General features: G+C 36.7%; 1 protein-coding gene across 5 annotated transcripts in view; it reads right to left on the reverse strand.

Annotated features, from left to right (window-relative positions):
* The window catches only part of PPME1 (protein phosphatase methylesterase 1), a 102,761-nt gene that overhangs the window by 63,021 nt on the left and 17,135 nt on the right, over positions 1-22,605 (reverse strand). Inside the window, exon 2 of one of the 5 annotated variants that reach the window (XM_007080856.2) lies at positions 9,916-9,967. The exons of 3 other annotated variants lie outside the window; for them this stretch is intronic. In XM_007080856.2, the coding sequence (XP_007080918.2) occupies positions 9,916-9,920 (5 nt within the window). In that variant the 5' untranslated portion in view covers positions 9,921-9,967. Of the gene's footprint in view, positions 1-9,915; positions 9,971-22,605 lie in introns of all 5 variants that reach the window. One more of the 5 variants, XM_042959532.1, reaches the window with a different exon arrangement.

A 22,605-nucleotide genomic window follows, 5' to 3' on the forward strand; every position in this document is an offset into this window, starting at 1 on the left:
AGGATTAAAGTAGCCTTCTCCCTTGGTTACTCTCAAATTAGCCTGTTCTATTTTTATCATAGAACTAATCATTTCCTAAAATTAGTTTGTTCTTATATTTGTTAGATCACTCCACCTAATTTGCTACTAATGTGAGATCCAGGAGAGCAAGAACGTTCTCCCTTTGTTCACCAATGTACTCTTGGGGTCCGACACATTAATGAATATCTGTTGACAGTAAAAAATGAGCTAATGTGCATAAAGCACTTAGCTTGGTGCCTCAGGAAATTATTTATTATTATTATTATTACTATTATTATTATCATCATCACCATTGGGCTGAAGCTAATAAAGAGAAGCCTCCTTCCTGAATTCTGATAAGGTTTCCAGTAAAGAGAAATGGAATACTGTGGTACAAGCATGAGAGTAGACATATAGATAGATCAAACAGAACTGAGAGTCCAGAAATAAACTCTAACACTTACAGTCCATAGATTTTCAACAAAGGACCAAGACAATTCACTGGGGAAAAAACAGTCTTGCCAATAAATGGTGTTAGGACAATCGGATAGTCATATATCAATGAATCTGAATGCCTCCCTTACAACTACACACATAATTAAATCACAGAGGATCATAAACCTAAATGTAAGAGCAAAAAACCTGCTAGGTCAATCCAGGGCACAGCTGGGATGGTCCATTTCAAGTGGCACCCACAGCCAAGGAGGGCTCAACTTGAAGGTGGAAGGCCCTCACCTACTTTGTAGCACTCCCTGGTGTGGGAGTGAGCATGCTGAACATCTGGAAGTCAAATCATGGAGAGCACTCGAGGCCTGAGTTCCATGCCTACCCCCATCTCTTCATCAGGTCTAAGCCCTTTCCCTGGGGAGATGTTAATCATATTCTACTCCATAATACTCATGCAAAACTACTTCCAACCAGCTATGAGGATGAATAGAGAGAACCTGGATCACTACCCAGTGGGGACCACATTACTGGTTTGGACGATGACTCTGCACATGGACCAGAAAAGTACATGGTATCTTAAGCTCACCTTCCTTCTTTGTATCAGTGATGACCAATATATAGATCTTCCATCCCTTTGCTTACGGCAGGATAGCTTAAATAGATTGGTCCGTGAGGAGGAAAAACCCCACTATACACGGTTTTTACGTTATAGCTGTGTACTGATTATTTAAGTTTAAATTTCATTTGTAGTAATTGTAAGCTTTGTGACCACTAGCAAATCCATCTCTGCCTAAATCTCAAGTGTAAGGTTTGAAAAACAGTAACAAGTAGGCACAAAAATACTTCATAAATGTTAGTTACTGCAGAAATGTTGTTCACAGCTAAGCCACATGGTATACGGATTATACTTTCTTTCTTGCGTGACTTCTTATTTTTTCCAGAATGATTGTCTTTTATTTTGTTTGCTTATTTTTTTAATGAAATTATCATTAATTGTTTCATAAGAGTTTTTTATAAGCAAAAAATATTAGTGGACATTTCACAAAACAGGAAACACAAATAGCCCATAAATATTACAAAAGGGTTCCCAATTTTGTTCATGGAGACATGAAGTTTTATTATGTTTATTTTTTAGAGACATGAAATTTTAAATCAGAGTTAGGTATAATTTCACACCCATTATGTTGACAAAATACAAAGCCAGACAACACTAGGTGTTGGAGAGGATCTAAATCAGATGGAATTGCCGGTGGAAGTATAAATAGGAAAACTATTTGGAAAACAGTGAGTCACCACCTGGTAAAATTGAACAAGTACCCTTCACTCTAGTAGTTTCACTTCACAAGGAAACATCTGCACAGAGGTATTAAGATACATGTAAAAAGATGTTCATAGAAGCATTTCCATAAAGCCAAAGAATAACAAGCAAACTAAGTCTATCACCAGAGGAATATATAAATTGAGATATATTCAGATAACTCAATATGGCACAGCAGTGGGAATGGATATGCTAGAATTATATACAGTAACATGGATGAATTTCAGAAATACATTTAGAGGAAGAAATAAGCATAGAATAAATGCAGTCCATTAATAACAAAGTTCAAGAACAGGCAAAACTAATTATCTTTTTTATGGATATATGCATAGGTGACAAAACTATTAAGAAAAGCAAGAGAATGTTAAACATACAATTCAAGATTGTGGGGAGTAGAGGTGCTTCTGGGGAGAGGCAAACAGGCTTTTAAAGGCTAACAATGTTCAATTTCATAAGCCAGGTGGTAGTTACATGGGCATTTATTTTATTCTTCTCTGAACTGCACACGCATATTTTAAACCCTTCTGAATATTTCACTATTAACTTTTATTAATGAAAAAAAGCCTTTGATAAATCTGTAAAACTTCTCTTAATATAATAATGTTAAATAATCTATTAGATCCATTTTTTCTTTGCAAATTTCCGTTCTTGGCACCTACCACTCTCCTCCAAATAGGACTGTTTGCTCTCTGGATATGATGAATTGCTGTCATTTCACCATCATCCTGGGAATTCCTTTTGCCTTTTTCCTGTGCTGAATCCCTGATTCCCATATCCCATGTTTTTCTTGATGCATTCTCTTATTTTGATGGAACACATCCTCTGTTAGCTTCTTGAGAATGGGAGATAAATTTTGAAACTCTGCATGCCAGAAAATGCTATTATCCCATTTTCATACTTGACTAACAGTTTTCCTAGGTATAGAAATTTTATGTCAGGGACTGTTTCCATCAATGGTAATTAGGAATGTTGATAGAGCAAACTTCAGAAGTGTTGACTAAAATTGTACGTATGTGTGTTCTAGGAATAAACCTAACCAAAGATGTAAAAGATCTGTGTGCATGCTGAAAATTATAGAAAGCTTATCAAGGAAAATGAAGAAGACAATAAAAAAAAAAAAAAGAAAAAAATTCCAAGCTCATGGATAGGAAGAATAAATATTGTTAAAATGTCAATACTACCCAAAGCAATCTACACATTCAATGCAATCCCAATCAAAATTGCACCAGTATTCTTCTTGAAGCTAGAACAAACAATCCTAAAATTTGCATGGAACCACAAAAGACCCCGAATAGCCAAAGTAATATTGAAGAAGAAAACCAAAGTGGGAGGCATCACAATCCCAGACTTTAGCCTCTATCAGAAAGCTGTAATCATTAAGACAGTATGGTACTGGCACAAAAAAAAGACACATAGACCAATGGAGTAGAATAGAGAACCCAGAATTGGACCCAAAAATGTATGGCCAACTAATCTTTGACAAAGCAGGAAGGAGCATCCAATGGAAAAAAGGTGGTCTCTTTAGCAAATGGTGCTGGGAGAACTGGACAGCAACATGCAGAAGAATGAAACTAGACCACTTTCTTACACCATTCACAAAAATAAACTCAAAATGGATAAATGACCTGAATGTGAGACAGGAAACCATCAAAACCGTAGAGGAGAAAGCAGGAAAAACCTCTTTGACCTCAGCTGCAGCAATTTCTTGCTTGACACATCTACAAAGGCAAAGGAACTAAAAGCAAAAATGAACTATTGAGACCTCATCAAAATTAAAAACTTCTGCCCAACGGAATGGGAAAAGATTTGCAAATGACATATCAGATAAAGGGTTAGTATCCAAAATCTATAAAGAATTCACCAAACAACACCTGGAAAACAAATAATCCAGTGACATGAATAGACACTTTTCCAAAGAAGACATCCAGATGGCCAACAGACACATGAAAAGATGCTCAATGTCACCATCATCAGGGAAATACAAATCAAAGCCACACTGAGATACCACCTCACACAGGTCAGAGTGACTAAAATGAACAAATCAGGAAACTACAGATGCTGGTGAGGATGTGGAGAAACGGGAACCCTCTTGCACTGCTGGTGGGAATGCAAACTGGTGTAGCCACTCTGGAAAACAGTGTGGAGGTTCCTCAAAAAATTAAAAATAGATCTACCCTATGACCCAGCAATAGCACTGCTAGGAATTTACCCAAGGAATACAGGAGTGCTGATGCATTAGGGGCACTTGTATCCCAGTGTTTATAGCAGCACTTTCAACAATAGCCAAATTATGGAAAGAGTCTAAATGTCCACCAACTGATGAATGGAAAAAGAAGAGGTGGTTTATATATACAATGGAATACTACTTGGCAATGAGAAAGAATGAAATCATGCCAGTTGTGGCAATGTGGATGGAACTGGAAGGTATTATACTGAGTGAGACAGATATCTTATGTTTTCACTCATACGTAGATCTTGAGAAACTTAACAGAACTCCATGGGGGAAGGGAATGGGAAAAAATAGTTACAGAGAGGGAAGGCTTTGTAACTTGAGGCAAACCACAAGAGACTCTTAAATACAGAGAACAAACTGAGGGTGGATGGGAGTGGGGCAAATAGGAGATGGGCATTGAGGAGGGCACTTGTTGGGATAAGCACTGGGTGTTGTATGTAAGCCAATTTTACAATAAATTATATTAAAAATAATAATACATAAAAAATACAATTAATTAGTTAATTAAAATGTGGGTTTTTTTAAATGTTTAGTTTTGAAAGAGAGGCCGACTGCAAGTGGGGGAGGGGCAGAGAGAGCAGGAGACACAGAATTGGAAGCAGGCTCCAGGCTGAGCTGTCAGCACAGAGCCTAACACGGGGTTCAAACTCACTAACTGTGAGATCATGACCTGAGCTGAAGTCGGATGCTTAACTCACTGAGCCACCCAGGCGCCCCTGGGTAGTATAGGCATTTTAACACTATTTTGTTCTTCCAATCTATGAGCATGGAATGTTTTTTCCATTTCTTTGTGTCATCTTCAATTTCTCTCATAAGTGTTCTACAGTTTCTAGAGTACAGATCTTTTACCACTTTGGTTAGGTTTATTCCTAGGTATCTTACGGTTTTTGGTGCAACCGCAAATGGGATTGATTCCTTGATTTCATTCTGCTGCTTCATTATTGGAGTATAGATATACAAAAGATTTCTGTACACTGATTTTGTATCCTGTGACTTTGCTGAATTCATCCATCAGTTGTAGCAATTTTTTGGTGGAGTATTTTCTACATAGAGTATCATGTCATCTGCAAATAGTGAAAGTGTGACTTCTTCCTTGCCAATTTGGGTGCCTTTTATTTTTTTGTTGCCTGATTTCAGAGACTAGGACTTCCAGTACTATGTTAAATAACAATGGTGAGCCTGGACATCCCTTGTCTTGTTCCTGACCATAGAGGAAAAGGTCTCAGTTTTTCCCCATTGAGGATATTAGCTGTGGGTCTTTTGTAAATGGCTTCTAATGAGGTATGTTCTCTCTAAACCTACTTTGTTGACAGTTTTTTATCAGGAATGGACATATTTTGTCAAACACTTTTTCATATAGTTCTTACCCTTTTTGTTAATGTGGTGTACACATTGATTGATTTGCAAATACTGAACCACCCTTGCAGCCCAGGAATAAATCCCAGATGATCATGGTGAGTAATTCTTTTAACGTACTGTTGGATTAGATTTGCCAGTTATCTTGTTGGGAATTTTTGCATCCATGTTCATCAGGGATACTAGCCTGTAATTCTTCTTTTTAGTGGTTTTGGAATCAAAATAATGTTGGCCTCGTAGAATGAGTTTGGAGGTTTTCTATTTCTATTTTTAGGAACAGTTTGAGAAGAATAGGTATTAGTCTTCAAATGTTTGGTAGAATTCCCCTAGGAAGCCATAAAAGACCCCGAATAGCCAAAGCAATCTTGAGAAAGAGAAGCAAAGCAGGAGGCATCACAATCCTGGACTTCAAGCTGTAATCATCAGGACGGCATGGTACTGGCACAAAAACAGACACACAGATCAAAGGGACAGAATAGAAAACCCAGAAATGGGCCCACAACCATATGATTAATCTTCAACAAAACAGGAAAGACTATCCAATGGAAAAAAGACAGTCTCTTCAACTAATGGTGCTGTGAAAACTGGACAGCAACATGCAGAAGAATGAAACTGGACCACTTTCTTACACCATACACAAAAATAAATGAAAAAATGGATGAAAGACCTAAATGTGAGACAGGAAACCATCAAAATCCTAGAAGAAAACACAGGCAGAAACCTCTCTGACATCGGCATAGCAACTTCTTACTAGATATTTCTCCTAAGGCAAGGCAAAGAAAAACAAAAATGAACTATTGGGACTTCATCAAGATAAAAAGCTTCTGCACAGAGAAAATAAAAAACTAAAAGGCAACCAATGGGAGAAGAGATTTGTAAATGACATATCTGATAAAGAGTTAGTATCCAAAATCTATAAAGAACTTATCAGACTCAATACCCAAAAAACAACGCAGTTAAGAAATGGCCAGAAGACATGAATAGACATTTTTCCAAAGAAGACATACAGATGGCTAACACACACATGTAAAAGATGCTCAACATCACTCATCATCACAGAAATACAAATCAAAACTACAATGAGATATCACCTCACACCTGTCAGAATGGCTAAAATTAACAACACAGAAAACAAAAGATACTGGCGAGGATGCAAAGAAGGGGGAACCCTCTTACGCTGTTGGTGGGAATGTAAACTGGTGCAGCCACTCTGGAAAACAGTATGGAGGTTCCTCAAATAGTTAAAAATAAAACTACCTTATGACCCAGCAATTGCACTACTAGGTATTTGCCCAAAGGATGCAAAAATACTGATCTGAAGGGGCACATGCACCCTGATGTTTACAGCAGCATTATCAACAACAGCCAAATTATGGAACGAGCCCAAATGTCCACTGACCAATGAATGGATAAAGATGTACACACACACACACACACACACACACACACACACACACACAATGGAATATTACTCAGCCATCAAAAAGAATGAAATCTTACCATTTGTAAACTGTGGATAGAGCTAGAGTGTATTATGTATGCTAAGTGAAACAAGTCAGAGAAAGACAAATACCATATGATTTGATTCATATGTGAAATTTAAGAAACAAAACAGATGAACATAGGGAAGGGGGGGCAGAGAGAAAGAGGTAGGCAAACCATAAGAGACTCTTAACTATAGAGAACAAAAACTGAGGGTTGATGGAGGGGAGGTGGGCAGAGGATGGGCTAAATTGGTGATGGGTATTATGGAGGGCACTTGTGATGAGCACTGTGTTATATGTAAGTGACGAATCACTACACTCTACTCCTGAAACCAATATTATTCTATATGTTTACTAACTAGAATGTAATTAAAAACTTGAAACAAACAAAATAGAAGGCAGAAGAAAGAAAAAAAAACCCTTCTCTGATGAAGCTATAACCACAGACAGTTCTCAAATGGACTTGGGCTAAATTTATACCACTTATATATTCTAAGAAGTTTCAAGTTGAGAATTTAAAGTGGACCTAGGGGCGCCTGCGTGGCTCAGTCAGTTGAACATCCAACTCTTTTTTTTTTTTTTTTTTTTAATTTTTTTCAACGTTTTTTTAATTTATTTTTGGGACAGAGAGAGACAGAGCATGAACGGGGGAGGGGCAGAGAGAGAGGGAGACACAGAATCGGAAACAGGCTCCAGGCTCCGAGCCATCAGCCCAGAGCCTGACGTGGGGCTCGAACTCACGGACCGCGAGATCGTGACCTGGCTGAAGTCGGACGCTTAACCGACTGCGCCACCCAGGCGCCCCAAACATCCAACTCTTGATTTCGGTTCAGGTCATGGTCCCAGGGTCATGGGATTGAGACCCGCATCAGGCTCTGCGCTGAGAACATGAAGCCTGCTTGGGATTCTCTCTTCCTCTCTGTCAGCTTCTTCCCTGCGTGCGTGTGAACTCTCTCTCAAAATAAATAAGCATTTAAAAAAGTTAAAAGAGACAAAGATATAGTAAGCAAATACTAGCCAAAGCAATTTTAGGTTATTCTTTCTCAAAATTTAAGGCATTTTTCCATCTTCTAAGTAAGGTACTACTGTTGAGATGTTTTTACTAAGAATCTTTTTATCCCCCATATTTCCAAATTTCAATCCTAAACTAGAATAAGGTATTTTCTAGAAGATTCCTTAAATTTTCTCTTCTTTTGAATTTATATATACTATACATATTTTCATTCCCAACATATTTCTTTTTCTCTGAAACCAGGTTCTCCCCCCTCCTTTTTTAAAAGAGCTTTCTATTCTTGTTTCATAGATGCCATATCATCTCTTGTCTCTCTGACAAGTTTAAGCTTTTTTTTTTTTGTTCTATACATTATTGTTTCATTTTCTCATTTTGTTTTGGTATCTATTTTTTGTGTTAGAAGTTTTTCCTGGATGTCTGGTGATCCTATGAGAGAGCAAGGCTTGCTGACTATTAAATATGACTGTTCAGTTAGCAAGTAGATTCCTAGCCTTTTAAGTAAGGGATTTTTCCTCCAAACATCAATATCTGCATGTCTTTTTTTTTGGCCAGTCATTTCTCCAGAGAAAAATCCTCCAATCTCCTGCCTGGGAACATAAGACTAGCCATTAGCCTTCTGGAAAAAGATCTGAATAGTCTCTTTCATTCACTCATTCAACAAACATTCACTGCACACCTACAAGATACTGTTTTAGACACCTGAAATATTTTGGTGAACAAAACAGACAAAACCCCCTACTCTTGTGGTGTTTACATTCCTGTGAAGGCAACATAAGTAAAAATTTGTCAGGTAACAGTAAGTGTCATGGAGAAAAATCAAATCAGGAAGCGAGGAAAATGAATGCCAGGTTGGGAAAACTGTAGTTTTAAATCAGGTGGTTAGGGAAGGCACCTTTAACAAAGACCTAAAGGTGAGGGAGCAAGCCATGAGAGCATGTCTAGATGACAGAATGTATACCTTCACTACCTTCACTTAACCCCTATTTTCATCCTGTTGCTTTACTTTCGTGGCCATATGCTTAGCATCTCTGAGTCCAGAGACACCCTGGTTCAATTTCTATAGAAGTTAACCATCACACTGAGGGAAAGAAGAAGATTTTGGCGTTTAATGGTGCTTTGTACAGATTTTCAATCAATCCTCCTGTTTTAGCCCACTTTCAGAGGTACTTAGCACCTACAATTCCTGAGCCTTTATGGGTTTATGATATGGATTAGCTTGCACTTTCATTCTTCTACAGGTAGTTTTCAGTTTACTCTTCTCTGTTAGTTCATATTCAACTTGCTATCTTCCTAAATCTTGGTAGCCTATCTTCTATTTGTTCTTTGGTATTACTCCTTTTTCCAAATTACTCTATCATAATTTAATGGAGTTTGGTAAGAGAATAGAGGCAAACAAATGAATTTCTACAACTCTCTGGAGTAGCTATTCCTATTTCACAAATGAGAAAACTAAAACCGAGGGAGATTAAATAACTCATCCAAGACACAGAAAGTAGTGGGCTAGAATCTTATTCTCATGGTTATTTCCTTATCAGTTTTCAATACTACCCTCAAAATAATATTAAGTTCTCCATTCTTGAAATCACCCAAGCTAGCCATGAGTAAGCAGAAATCCTCAGGAAAAGGTGAAAGAGGATTGGTCCCTGTTGTAGGGGTAATGACTGCCAGAGGACCCTAGTAGCAAGGCTGTATACCAGGGAGACGAAAGAGAAAGTCAAGGTTTACAAATGTAGGTGGCAATGAGAGGGAGCAGGAAGGTGCAGTGAGAAGGAAGAATCAAAGACAACTCTCAAGTTTCTCTGATGCCATTCACAGAATACATAGAACGGCATTTTAAAGGGCTCTAAGTTACTAAATACTGATTTACCATGTGATTGAAAATCCTACATCCTATTCCTATTAGTTTTCTTTGTTGGCCATTGGAGAATGTTAATTGTTAAATGGGCATCATAGAATCCAAAAATGAAAATAGTACAGCATTTACCACAATGTCCTGCATTAGATAGGACAGGATACTTATGGCCCAATAGTTGATGTGGTTTCAAGCAAATGAATGAAAGCTTACCTCATTTAAAACCACTTTCAGATAAGATATTTACTCCATGGGAACTTCCAACCTGCTGAGTCAGATCACACAAAAATATAGTTTATTTTAAATGGATGGATAAAGACAGACTGTTGCAGCACTGAAAGAACTGTAATCTTATACCTCTGATAATAAAGAATTCTGCTTCACTTAGGTTTAGAAAAAGTTAGAAATTTTATTTCCACCACTTACCCAACCTAATTAATAACTTATTTTTCCAAAATCTTACAAGTAACGAGAAAAAAAGATACGGCAACTTTACTACAATGATCTAGCCTCAAACACCACTGAGATATCAGTAATGAAAACAAGAAAGCAGACAGAATACAAAGCATTTTGATGTTTTACAAGAGCTAATTATAACTGTTTAGTCTTACAATCAATATTTGTAGCTATACTCACGGATCAGAACTTATACAAGCTACTATCCTGCTTTGACAATATCACAACAGGAAGAAAGCAAGCAGGCTTGGAGTCAGAGTTTAAAAGCCAATAAAATCCATACAGAAGACTCTAATAAAGTATATAGTTCCAGGGCACTTGGGTGGCTCAGTCGGTTGAGTGTCTGACTCTTGATTTCAGCTCAGGTCATGATCCCAGAGTTGGGGGATTGAGCCCGGTGTCAGGCTCTGTGCTGAGCATGGAGCCAGCTTGACATTCTCTGTCTCTGTCTCTCTGTCTCTCTCTCTCTCTCTGCCCCTCTTCCCTGCTCATGTGCACTCTTTCTCTAAAAAAAAGGAAAAGCATATAATTGAGAACCAACTGCCATATAACTCCCTTCTCAGACTCAACTAAATGCCATGATGATGTAGAATATAAGACATATTTCATAGGATATTTCATTTCAAGTATATTTAGGGCAACGATTCTAGAGCCTCTTTCCAGTTACAACTTGCTTATATAAGCAACTAATTTAATTCCAATTCAATCAAAGAGACATTTGAGTATGTTCATGGCAGGCCCTGATACACTTCCTGGGCATTTGGGGAAATCAGCATGCTAGAGGATCCCATTGATGAATAAAAACTTGGTTCTCACCCTCAAAAAGCTGATGCCAGAGAGGAAATAGGTAAGTAAACAGTCATTGTATACTACAGGTATGGCAGAAATAAGCCTAGTGTACCATGAAAATTCACAGAAGAGACTTCCAATCCTGTTTTGGACACTTATGGGAATGAAATCGGGTCAGGAAAGGATTCATAAAGATGATTTCTGGTACACAGATTTTCTTAAATGCTATACAAATCTGAAGTACTATCCTTATTAAATTATGACCTGGATTGGGAAGGTAATTCCTCTAATTACCAAATAAAAGATTATAATTTCCCCATATTCAGTGAGAAATATGTTAGTATAGAGATTCTGCAACTTAAAAATGGGTTTATATTCCAAAGGTTTGCAAAGTAGGTTGTTGGGAAAACTGAACCACATTTTCCCTAATTAACATTATTATGAAATATTGGTAGATTCTCTAGGTAGTTATATCCCCAAGCCTACTTAGCCATAATATGATAAAATGCTATTTGTGATGAAATTCTACTAATAACGATGTAGTTCAAGTGATTAACACAGAAAACTGATTTTAATATAGCTTGAACCATGGTTCTTATGCTTAAGGAAAAGCTGTTTAAAGGGATGAGAAGGATTAAATGAAACTGCTCATGTGTTTGTGCTAGGCACTTTACAAGCATTATCTAAATTTAATCCTCATAATAACCTGAGCTATACTTTCTTAACAGAAAAACAGACAAATACAAATATGAAACCATAGAAGGATATAAGTAGGGCACAAGTTCATTTTTGCATATTGTCAATAATTACAGTTTAAAATCTCATTTCTAGGGGCACCTGGGTGACTCAGTCAGTTAAGCATCCAACTTTGGCTCAGGCCATGATCTCACAGTTCATGGGTTCGAGCCATGTGTCAGGCTCTGCACTAACAGCTCAGGGCCTATAGCCTGCTTCAGATTCTGTATCTCCCTCTCCTTCTCTGTCCCTCCCCCATTTGTGCTTTCTTTCTCTTTCAAAAAGAAACTTCAAAAAGATAAAAGAAAATCTCATTTCTATACTCCACAAATCTATGGTTTTTCCTTCCCATTTAATTCCCTACTAAATTTAGGTTGGACAATTTTAAACTATTGAAAACAATGTCATGTGTCCACTATATTAGAACATTATTCATTCATTAAATGTTTATTGAGCTCCTGGGTGCTAACCATTTTGGGGCAAGTAAATAAAACACAAAAGGAGTTTATAATTAAATTAGGAAAGATTAAACAAGTAAATCACAACATGGTTGTTAGTAGAACAGATAAAATACTGTATATACACAGCACTATCAACTGAAAGATGAACAACAATTTTATGTACCACTAAGAAAAAAGCTACCAATTAAAGTATGACACATTTCAAGTGACACTTAGAAGTCATTTTAAATTTCTTGAAAGAGCTCTTTTATACTTACATTGATTCAACATACATCACTTATGGGTATAAATAAAGGAAAATGAGAGCAAAATAAAATACTTAATAGTATTTCTAACCAACTTCTTCACACTGAGAGTCTTATTCTTTTTTTCCCCCTAAGTTTATTTATTTATTTTGAGAGAAAGAGAAGAGAGAAAGAATTCCAAGCAGCCTCCACACTGACAGCACAGAGCTTGACATGGGGCTCGAACCCACAAACCATGAGATTGTGATCTGAGCTGAAACCAAGGGTTGGATACTCAACCAACTGAGCTACCCAGGGACCCCTAAAACTAAACACCAGCTCATAAGCTGACTTAACCTTTATGTAGAGAGCTATGTTGCTTTCTGACTCAAACTTTAGAAATAATGCTTAACTCATCTGATTGAAAACCTACTCCTCACAACCATTCAGTTCTCAGTAGTTAAAAGAGTGCTCTACTTTTACCTCCAGAATTTTCTTCCAAGCTACCAACACCTATTTTACAAGTTTTGGTGCTGGTTTTGGTGTTTGTCCATACAACTCAGGAGAACCAAAATAAAGCTGTTACCTTACCAAGAGCAATTGTGAAGACACTATCATTTTAAATATGAAAAGAAATTTAAAAAAAAAAGTATGAATTACAGTAAATAGGTTTCCATTATCTAGCTTTATAATTTAAATGACTCTATGTATATATCATCTCTTTCTCTTTAAAAACAACTGATGCTAATATTAGCCACATTAAAATAAAATTGTATTGAAGTATAATTAACATACAATGTTATATTTAGTTTTACCCATATTTTAAGAAAATAAAGTGGAGCTTACACTGGTTAAGCAGTATGTAGTAAGGCCAGGAAGGGAATCCCAGTTTGTTGATTTAAAACCTCTATTCTTTCTACTACAAGACAGGAGAAGTACAAAAGAAATAGTATTGATATGGGATGGCAAACTGTGGCCTATAGGCAAATCCAGTCACTGCCTGCTTTTGAATAGCTCATGAGCTGAGAATGGTCTTTACATTTTTAAAAGCTGGGAGAAAAAAAAAAGTAATATTTAATGACAGGAGAAAATTACATGAAATTCAAATTTCGGTGTTCACAAAAAAAGTATTATTGGAACACCATCACATTCAATATGTATCGTCCATGGTTGCTTTCGTCCTACAACAGCAGGGCTGAGTAGCTGCTACAGAAAGTGTATCGTTTGCAAAACATAAAATGGTTACTATTTGGCCCTTTACAGAAAAGTTTGCCAAACTCTGGTATAAATGATAGGTGCCATGAAAGGGCAGAAAATGGAAAGATCACTGCAGGCTGAATGGTCAGGAAACTTTCAGATCTCATTTTAAATGAACGCTATGTGCCACACGTCCATTAAACCAAATCTTATAAAAACATTTATTTAAGGGACACCTGCGTGGCTCAGTCAGTTGAGCGTCTGATTCTTGATTTTGGCTCAGGTCACAATCTCATGGTTTGTGGGATCGCGTCCTGCGTTAGGCTCTGCACTGAGAGCGTGGAGCCTGCTTAGGACTCTCTCTGCTCCTCACCCACTCATTCTCTCTCTCAAAATAAATAAACTTAAAAAAAATATATTTATTTAACTGTGCTATTGTAAAAGATGCAAAGAAATAAAAACAAAGGCCCTTGCACTCCGAAACTTTCTATTTTATTGAGGTAACTTAAAAAAAACTACCATGAAAGATAAATTATTATCTTAATTATGGTATTTGCCAACTTAAATTACCATAAAAATTATGATAGATAAATTTGGCATAACAATTTTTTAAAATGCAATACTGAGTAGTAATGCACAATAATTGAGTGGAAATGACAAAGTGTTTTAGAACTCAGAGGAGACAAGTGAATGAGCTAGAACAGTCTGAAAGAGGTTCGTGGGTTTTACAGGACTTGAAAACATGAAATCGGAGGCATTGCTAATAAAATAAACTTGGCAATTAGTAAGTGCAAGAAACATTTAGGGAACTGACATTGCCTGGAACATGACTATGGATAGCTTTTAATCGCAGACTGCTTGCTCCCTACACTTTATGGTAGAGTCACTAATGTACAGGTACCACCTCCTTGGAAAATAGTCTTCACTCTTAGACAATAAGGGATAAATTGAGCAAGGGCAGAAAAAACCAATCCTATAAAATGCAGGTCTTCCAAAAATAATTGTTAATTGACATTTATTCTCTTACAGTAATAGAACTGCTTTCAGGTTTAGAGCATCACAAAAGAAGAGATAAACTGTTAAATTTTGATAAAATAAAACCAAAACCAGGCATGAATCTTTACATAAAAGAGACTAACTGCAGGCATGAGCTTCTACCATATGAGTATTTTAAATCTCAAATTAGGACCAGGTATTTGGAAGCACTCACAACACACTTAAGTGCCGGTGCTGAAATAAAGTATACATTCTATTATTTCATGAAGTGAAACAAATTTCAGAAGAAAGGGAATGTAGGTTTAGTTATGTCATCTTAATGGAACTGGTGAGGAAATAAGATTGTTCTCATAAAATGAGGCCAAATACATCTAGGAAAGGTCAGCACTTAAATAGCCAGCATACTAGGAATCAGGGAAATTCAGACACAACCCCTACCCTTAAGAAGCTCATGGTCTTATAGACAGTCAACCAATAATTACAAGTCAGAAGGATAAGTGTTAAACTACAGAAGGCTATGAGGTCATAGAAGAGATGCAGCTTGCCTACTACATGAAGATGTCTACTAGGAGATATGAACACCACCAACAAAATTATATGATTAATTGCTAAGGAAAGAAAGGAGGGGAGAATAGGAGGAAAGAAGGAAAAAAATTCCCTACATATTTAGAGAACAAGGAATAAGAACAGTTGTATGTTTTGAGGTGAATGTCTCAAATCCAAATAGGCATAATAACTTCAACATCAACTAGGCTGCTTAAATTTGTTAAGGGAGTTATGAATGAGTCATGAGCTGCACAGTAGCAGTCCTAGTCACTGTTGTCACAAATTCTCTAGTCTAGGAGTATGTGGAAGTAAAAAACTGAAGTTTAATTGCAGTCAGCTATTTAAATCAAGGCATCACTGCTTTTAAAAAAAAAAAATGTCTTGATTAGGAACACTTTGAAGGGAATGGAAAGATGGCAACCAGATGGCTGTCTGGGTCATGGTAGTTTGGAGTGTTCATTACTAGTGATAAGGGCATGTTATTAAAGCAGCAGACTTAAAGATTCTCAAAACTACACACTGGATTAGGCTATTAGAGATCATCTTTCTTTATGGAAGGGAAAAATTAGCTGTTTATTATGTGTCAAACAGAATTTTGAGTTCCAAAAGAAAAATTTCCCCATTTTTTTTAAAAGTAGGCTTCAAGCCCAGTGTGGAGCCCAATGCAAGGCTTGAACTCATGACCCTGAGATCAAGACCTAAGCTGCGATCAAGAGTCAGACATTTAACCAACTGAGCCACCAAGGCACCCCAAAAGTTTCCCCACTTTATTTTTTTTAATATGTATTTATTTTGGGGAGAGCGCAAGTGAGGGAAGGGCAGAAAGAGGGGGACAGAGGATCCAAAGTGGTCTCTGTGCTGGCAGGCTGACAAGCAGCGAGCCCGATGTGGGGCTTGAACTCACGAACTGTGAGATCATGACTCAAGCTGAAGTTGGACACTCAACCGACTGAGGGACTCAAGTGCCCCAAGTGTCCCCATCTTAAAGATGAGGAAATATAGTCTCAAATGTAAAATAACTTGCCCAGAGCCACTTTCAATAGCACTGGAGTTTGGATTTTAAACTCAAGTATGTCTGGTGTCAAAGTGGTCTTGCTACTACACCATGATAGTGAATTCTAGAAAGAGGAAAGATAAAGTGACCAGGGCCACATGACTTATTAGTGACAGCGACAGGAGTTCCACTTACACCGAGAAAAGTCCATAGCAAAGAACACACACAGACGCATGGTAGAAAAGGAGTCAGAGTAAACAACTTCAGCCTTCTCCTGTGGTTTGGACAACTAGAATTTTCAACATAACCTCTTATTCAATCATCAAAATATATTGGTAGTTATGTGCTTGGGAGTGGTTGTCAAAACTGTTGAGGAACATCTAAGTGTGGCATATAATTGGACCGCCCTTTAAATAGCACTATTAATTAAAACTTTCTTCTCTAAAGGAAACTATTTTATGACATAAAGGAGTAAGTTTTTCCTAACCAACCAGAGATGTTTTCTCAAATCTGACATCAAGTAACATAACAAGGAAGGCTCATTAAGTTTAAAAAACAACAACAAAATCCAATTATCCAATTTTGGGGACACTGAGAAGAAACAGATTTGTCAGCAATAAGCCCAGCAGCAATGGAATAAAGGACATTTACTCAGAAGTGCTCAGGTCAAGGGGCTCAAACCTGGCACGTGGTGGAAAGGGAGACAAAAGAAGAGATCAATTACTTCCTATACCTCTGTTGAGTGAAAACAGTAGAGAATTTACAGTCAAAAGATTAATCTCCCCCACTTGTTAACATTAGGCCTTGGGTTACATGCTGTTTACTGTCTACTCCAGACATTCCTGCTGCACTTCCCACCACTCTCTATTCCCTAGAAGAATTCCAAATTGTTTAGTAACTAGTGGGGAGATTTTGTTATCCTTCCTCCAGCCCAGGGGAATGAATCAGAATTGGTCTAAACCAGTCAAAGTAATCCCATTCCCAACTGCCAGTGATTGGTCTTAAAATGGACATGTAAACCAGTTCTGGACCATGAGACTTAAGGGAAAAATTGGCTGGGGAATTTCCCTTTCCAGAAAACAAAACAAAACAAAAGGCCTGCTTAGCTAGGAAAAGGCCTTTGCTCCAGTTCCTTCCTTTTATTTGGAAAGATGGAATAAAGGTAAGATGAAAGTAGAGTTGCAGCAACCATCTTGCAACCAAAAGGTGACAAGAGAAGGAAAATCCAACATTAGTAAGATGGCAAAATTAAGGATGCACAGGGTCCTTACTGATATCATTGAATGACTGAATCAATGCTAGAACTTCCTATTAATAATAAATATCCTTTTGGTTTAAAGCACAATAAACTGTTAACAGCTAATAAGATTATTTCACATTAATGTAATATTGCTAACTTGAATTTGGGAAGTTTTGTAGGACTGTATTTTAAAAACAAATCTACTGAGTTTTATAATTCTATAATAAAATGGAATTTACTTACACATAAGGAATTTATCCCTAGTTTATTTTGTACATAATTAAGTGATACTACATTAGATGAACTTAGGCCAATACTTGGGATCTGAAATATTTTTCCTTCAAAAGGGATTAATACACACTGAAAGACATCATATTTCCTCAAAGACTCAACATCATAAAAATGTTTACTTTGCGTTAATTTACATATTTAATGTAATCTTAATAAAAATACTATACGGGTTTTTTTTTCTGGCACTAGTTTAGTTGATTAGAAAGCTTATTTGTATATTATTCAGCCATAAAAAAGAATGAGATCTTGCCATTTGCAACAACATGGATGGACCTACAGGGTATTACGCTAAGTGAAAGAAGTAAGACAGAGAAAGACAAATACCACATAATTTCACTAATATGTGGAATCTAAAAAACAAAACAAATGAATAAACAAACAAGAAGCAGAAACAGACCCACAAATACAAAGAACTGATGGTTGCCAGAAGGGCGGCAAATGGGGGGATGGGCAAAATGGGTGAGTGGAGTGGGAGATACAGGCTTCCAGATATGGAATGAATAAGTCACAGGGAATAAAAGGTATAGCATAGGAAATTATAGTCAATGGTATTATAATAGCATTGTATGGTGATGGATGGTAGCAATACTCATGGTGAGCACAGGGTATAGACTTGAGGAATCACTATGTGGTACACCTGAAACTAATATAACATTGTGTGTCAACCATACTTTAAAAAAAAAGTTTGTCTGTAAGAATAAGCAAGTAAAAGGAGCCAGGAAAATCTTAAAAAAGAATGAGGGAGAAGCTACCTCTACCATCTACTAAAACATACTACTAATAACTCTGTAGTTAAACAGGTAATAGTGGCACATAAATAAAAAAGCAGGCCAGGATGCCTGGGTGGCTCAGTTGTTTAAGTGTCCAGACTCTTGACTTTGTTTGGCTCAGGTCATGATCTCAGGGTTCGTGGGTTCGAATCCCTGCTTGGGATTCAATCTCTCTCTCTCTCTCTCTCTCTCTCTCTCTCTCTCTCTCTCTCTCTTCCCCTCCCCCCCGCCCCTCCCTTGATGGCACACTTTCTGTTTCTCTCAAAATTAATAAACTTTAAAAAAACGTTAAAAAAAATAGGAAGACGATGGGATAAAAAAGAAAATAAACAGATCCATATCTATGTGAAAATTTGGTATTTGACAAAAACATCATTTTAATCCATGGGGAAAATGACTAATTTTTATTGAGGTGAAATTCATATAATAGAAAAAGAACGTTTTAATAAATGGTGTTACAACTGGAAAACCTGTGGATAAAGATAAAACTGGATCTATCTGTTCCTCACTTTGCACATCAAGATTAACTTAAAATGGATGTAAAAAAATGGAACCATTTTTTAGAAAAAAAAAAAAAATGAATTCCTTTATAACCTGGGTGAAGGAAATGTCTTTCTGTGATGCAAAATCTAGAAGCAGCACATGCTAGATAGATTTGAGTGCATTAAAATAAAAAAAAAACCTTTTTATATAGCAAAATACATTATAAGCAAAGTAAAAAAGCAACTTGGAAAATATTTTTAACACTTAGAAATATCCTGAATACATAGAAAGCTTCAAAGAGCCACTTTGGAAAACAGTTTGGCAGTTTCTTAAAAAGTTAAACATAACTTACCATGCAACACAGCAATTCCATTCTTAGGTGTTTACCAAAGGGAAATCCAAACACATTTCCATACAAAGATTTATATGTGAATGTTCATAGCAGCATTATTCATAATAGCAAAACAAAAAAAAGGAAACTCAAGGTGTTCATCAACTGACAAGTAAAATTTGCTGTATCTACACAGAATATCATTCAACAATAAAAAGAAATGGTGTATTGATACATGCTACAACATGGATGAATCTTGAAAACATTATACAAAGTAAAAAAAGCCAGTCTCAAAAGGCACTTACTGGGGTGCCTGGGTGGCTCAGTCATTTCAGCATCTGACCCGTGATTTCACCTCAGGTAATGATCTCACAGTTTGTGAGATCCAGCCCTGCCTGGGGCTCTGTGTTGAAAGCTTAGCACCTGCTTGGGATTCTCTCTCCCTCTCTCTTTACCCTTCCCCCACTCGTGTGCATGCTCTCTCTCAAAATAATTTTTTTTTAAAGGCCCCTTACTGTATGATTTCATTTATATGCCAAAATAGGCAAATCCATGAAGACAGAAAATAGAACAGTGGTTCCCAGGGGTTGGGGGAGGCAGAAGTAACCGGTAGCAGGTAAGTAGTTTCTTTATGGAATACTGAAAATGTTCTGGAATTAGTGACAATGACTGTACAGCCCTGAATATACTAAAAACTAATGAATGGTAGGTAAACTTGTAAAAGGGTGAATTGTATGGCATATGAATTTTAATTTTTTTTAAAAAATTAATTAACAAAAACAGAAATACTAGAATTTGCAACTCAGTATGTGAGCTTGAGCAAGCTTTGTCCTTTATTTCCCCATTTGTTCGAATGGCTCCTTAAAGCTTTCCCAGGAGGCCTGATATTCATTATAAATTTAAGAAGTTGAACGAAGGACTATCTAATCAGATACAGATTAATAGAATGCTTAAGGGGAAAAAGTGATATTACAAAAAATTCAAAAAAGAGCTTCTACTTCATAAAGAAGCCTTTCTCACAGTTTTCATAAAGAAGAAGCCTTTCTCATGGTTTTCAATATAAAATAATTTACTAGTTATTCTGTAAGAGCTTATGTCAGGAAGCATAAGTGCTTTTCATGTATTATCTCATTCTCATAGCACTCTAAAGTAAGCAGAGATTAAAAGAAAAAAAAAAACAAAAAAAGACTAGAAGAGGTTAAATGACTTGACCAAAGTAAATACTTAAGCTGAGCTTCAAACTCAGATCTCCTTATCACTTTAAAGACAACAATTTCTACACCAAGTTATAACAAGAACTAAAAGTAAAACAAGAACAAGAATGGACTAAAAACCCAAAGTCTAGGTTTGAATCTTGTTTCTGCCATTTGATGATTCTGTTTTTTTAGGCAAGTCAAAGAACATTCGAATTTTCTCATTAAGAGAAAATATTACCCCTTGCCCTAATTTACCTCATAAAATAATACAAAAAGGCACTAATATATACCTTCCAGTTAAAGTACTGTAGAACTGTTAAGAGATAATTACAGAAATATAGTACTATTGGTAAACCAAAACTGTGTTGAAAAATGAATGGTTTTAATAATCTATAGTCTCTCTAATGGTAACAGAATGTACTAAAGCAGTGATTTTCAAAACATACTCCTCTCAAGCACAGCAGATGCGGCAGACTAAACATTTGTGTCCCGCTCCCCCCTCCAAACCCAGATTCATGTTAAATCCTAACATCCAATGTGATGGTATTTGGATATGGGGCCTTGAGAGGTGATGAGGTCATGAGAGTACAGCCTTCATGAATGGGATTAGTGCCCTCATAAAAGAGATGCCACAGAGCTTCCTTCCCCCTTCTGCCATGTGAAGACACAGCAAGAAAAATGCCATCTATAAACCAATAAACAGTCCCCACTGGATACAGAATCTGCCGGCACCTTGATCTTGGACTTCCCAGCCTCCAGAACTATCATACATTTCTGTTGTTTATAAGCCACCCAGTCTATGGTATTTTTTGTTATGGGCAACTCTAACAGACTAAACTACCAGTTGCAAGTAGGGATCCCAAATCAGAGTAGCTCCAAAATCTTTAATAAAAAAGTTCAAAACCACTGTTTTTTGGCATCATCTACTGGCTTCTATCAAGGAACAATGAAACCAGGATTTCAGGGCTTACCCAAGAAAAACTGTTGGTGTTCTGAAAAGGGAATAGATTCTAGAGACTAAACCTAGATTAAACCCTGGTTCTGCCACATACTAGTTGGGTGACTGTTAATCTCAAGTCTGAGTTTCCTGACTTATAAACGCAGAGAAATATATACCTTGCAAGGTTGTGAACAGATTAAATAAAATAACATACAAAAAATAATAAAGTAATATACATAAAGCTATTACTACAATGACTTTCACAAGGTACCTACTTGAAAAAAAAGTACTTGCTGTTTTTACATTACCTAGTGATACTCTGGAATTACTAAGTCTAATTTGAAAAACTACATTATGGGAACTCAAGAAAAACCACAAACTCAAAACCACCCTGAATATATGAATACCTCTAAACAAGGTTTAGTGAAATTAAAGGCAAGAGATTATGAAAAACTGTTGAAAAAGTAAGTCATATAAGAGACTGTCAAATGAACAGGTCCAACCTAAAATTAAGAGATAGATGAGAGAATGGAAAAAGATGGGTAGATAAGAAAAATGCAAATGAATGAATAGAAGAAGAAATAAAGAAGAATGCTTTAAAATTGATAGAAGTGAGACTTCATAAATCAAACCTGAGAAAAAAGAAAGACTGAATCCTAGAGTATTTGCAATGAAATAAGAAACACAACTCAAATTAAGTATTGCCAGGATAACAACTATGAATCCAAAAAAACATAATGGGTCTCAGAGACTCAAGTCTCAGTCTTTACTGGCCCTACCACTAGGCTTCTACTGCCTTAGTATGAAGAAGAATTGAATTTGTTTTCTTTAATTTTTTTTTTTTTTTTTGAGAGAAAAAGAGACAAAGTGTGAGTTGGAGAGGAGCAGAAAGAGGGGGAGGGGCAGAGAGAGAGGGAGACACAGAATTCAAAACAGGCTCCAAGCTCTTAGCTGTCAGCACAGAGCCCAATGCAGGGCTCAAACTCATGAACCCTAAGATCAGGACCTGAGCTGAAGTCAGACACTTAACCAACTGAGCCACCCAGGCACCCTGAGTTTGTTTTCTTATTCACAAAAAATATTATCTCCTGCCTCTACGTTTACCTACAGAATACAGAATTCTCTGAATCGTTTCCTCAACTATACAGTGAAACCATTTCAAAGCTCTCTTTTTAGCACAGGGAGAGAGTATATTACCACTAATTTTAGACTCGGCTGAGGCCTGCCTATGTTTCAATAAGGAAATAGAAAAGA

Source organism: Panthera tigris, chromosome D1 (assembly GCF_018350195.1).
Source record: "Panthera tigris isolate Pti1 chromosome D1, P.tigris_Pti1_mat1.1, whole genome shotgun sequence".
Lineage (NCBI taxonomy): Eukaryota > Metazoa > Chordata > Mammalia > Carnivora > Felidae > Panthera > Panthera tigris.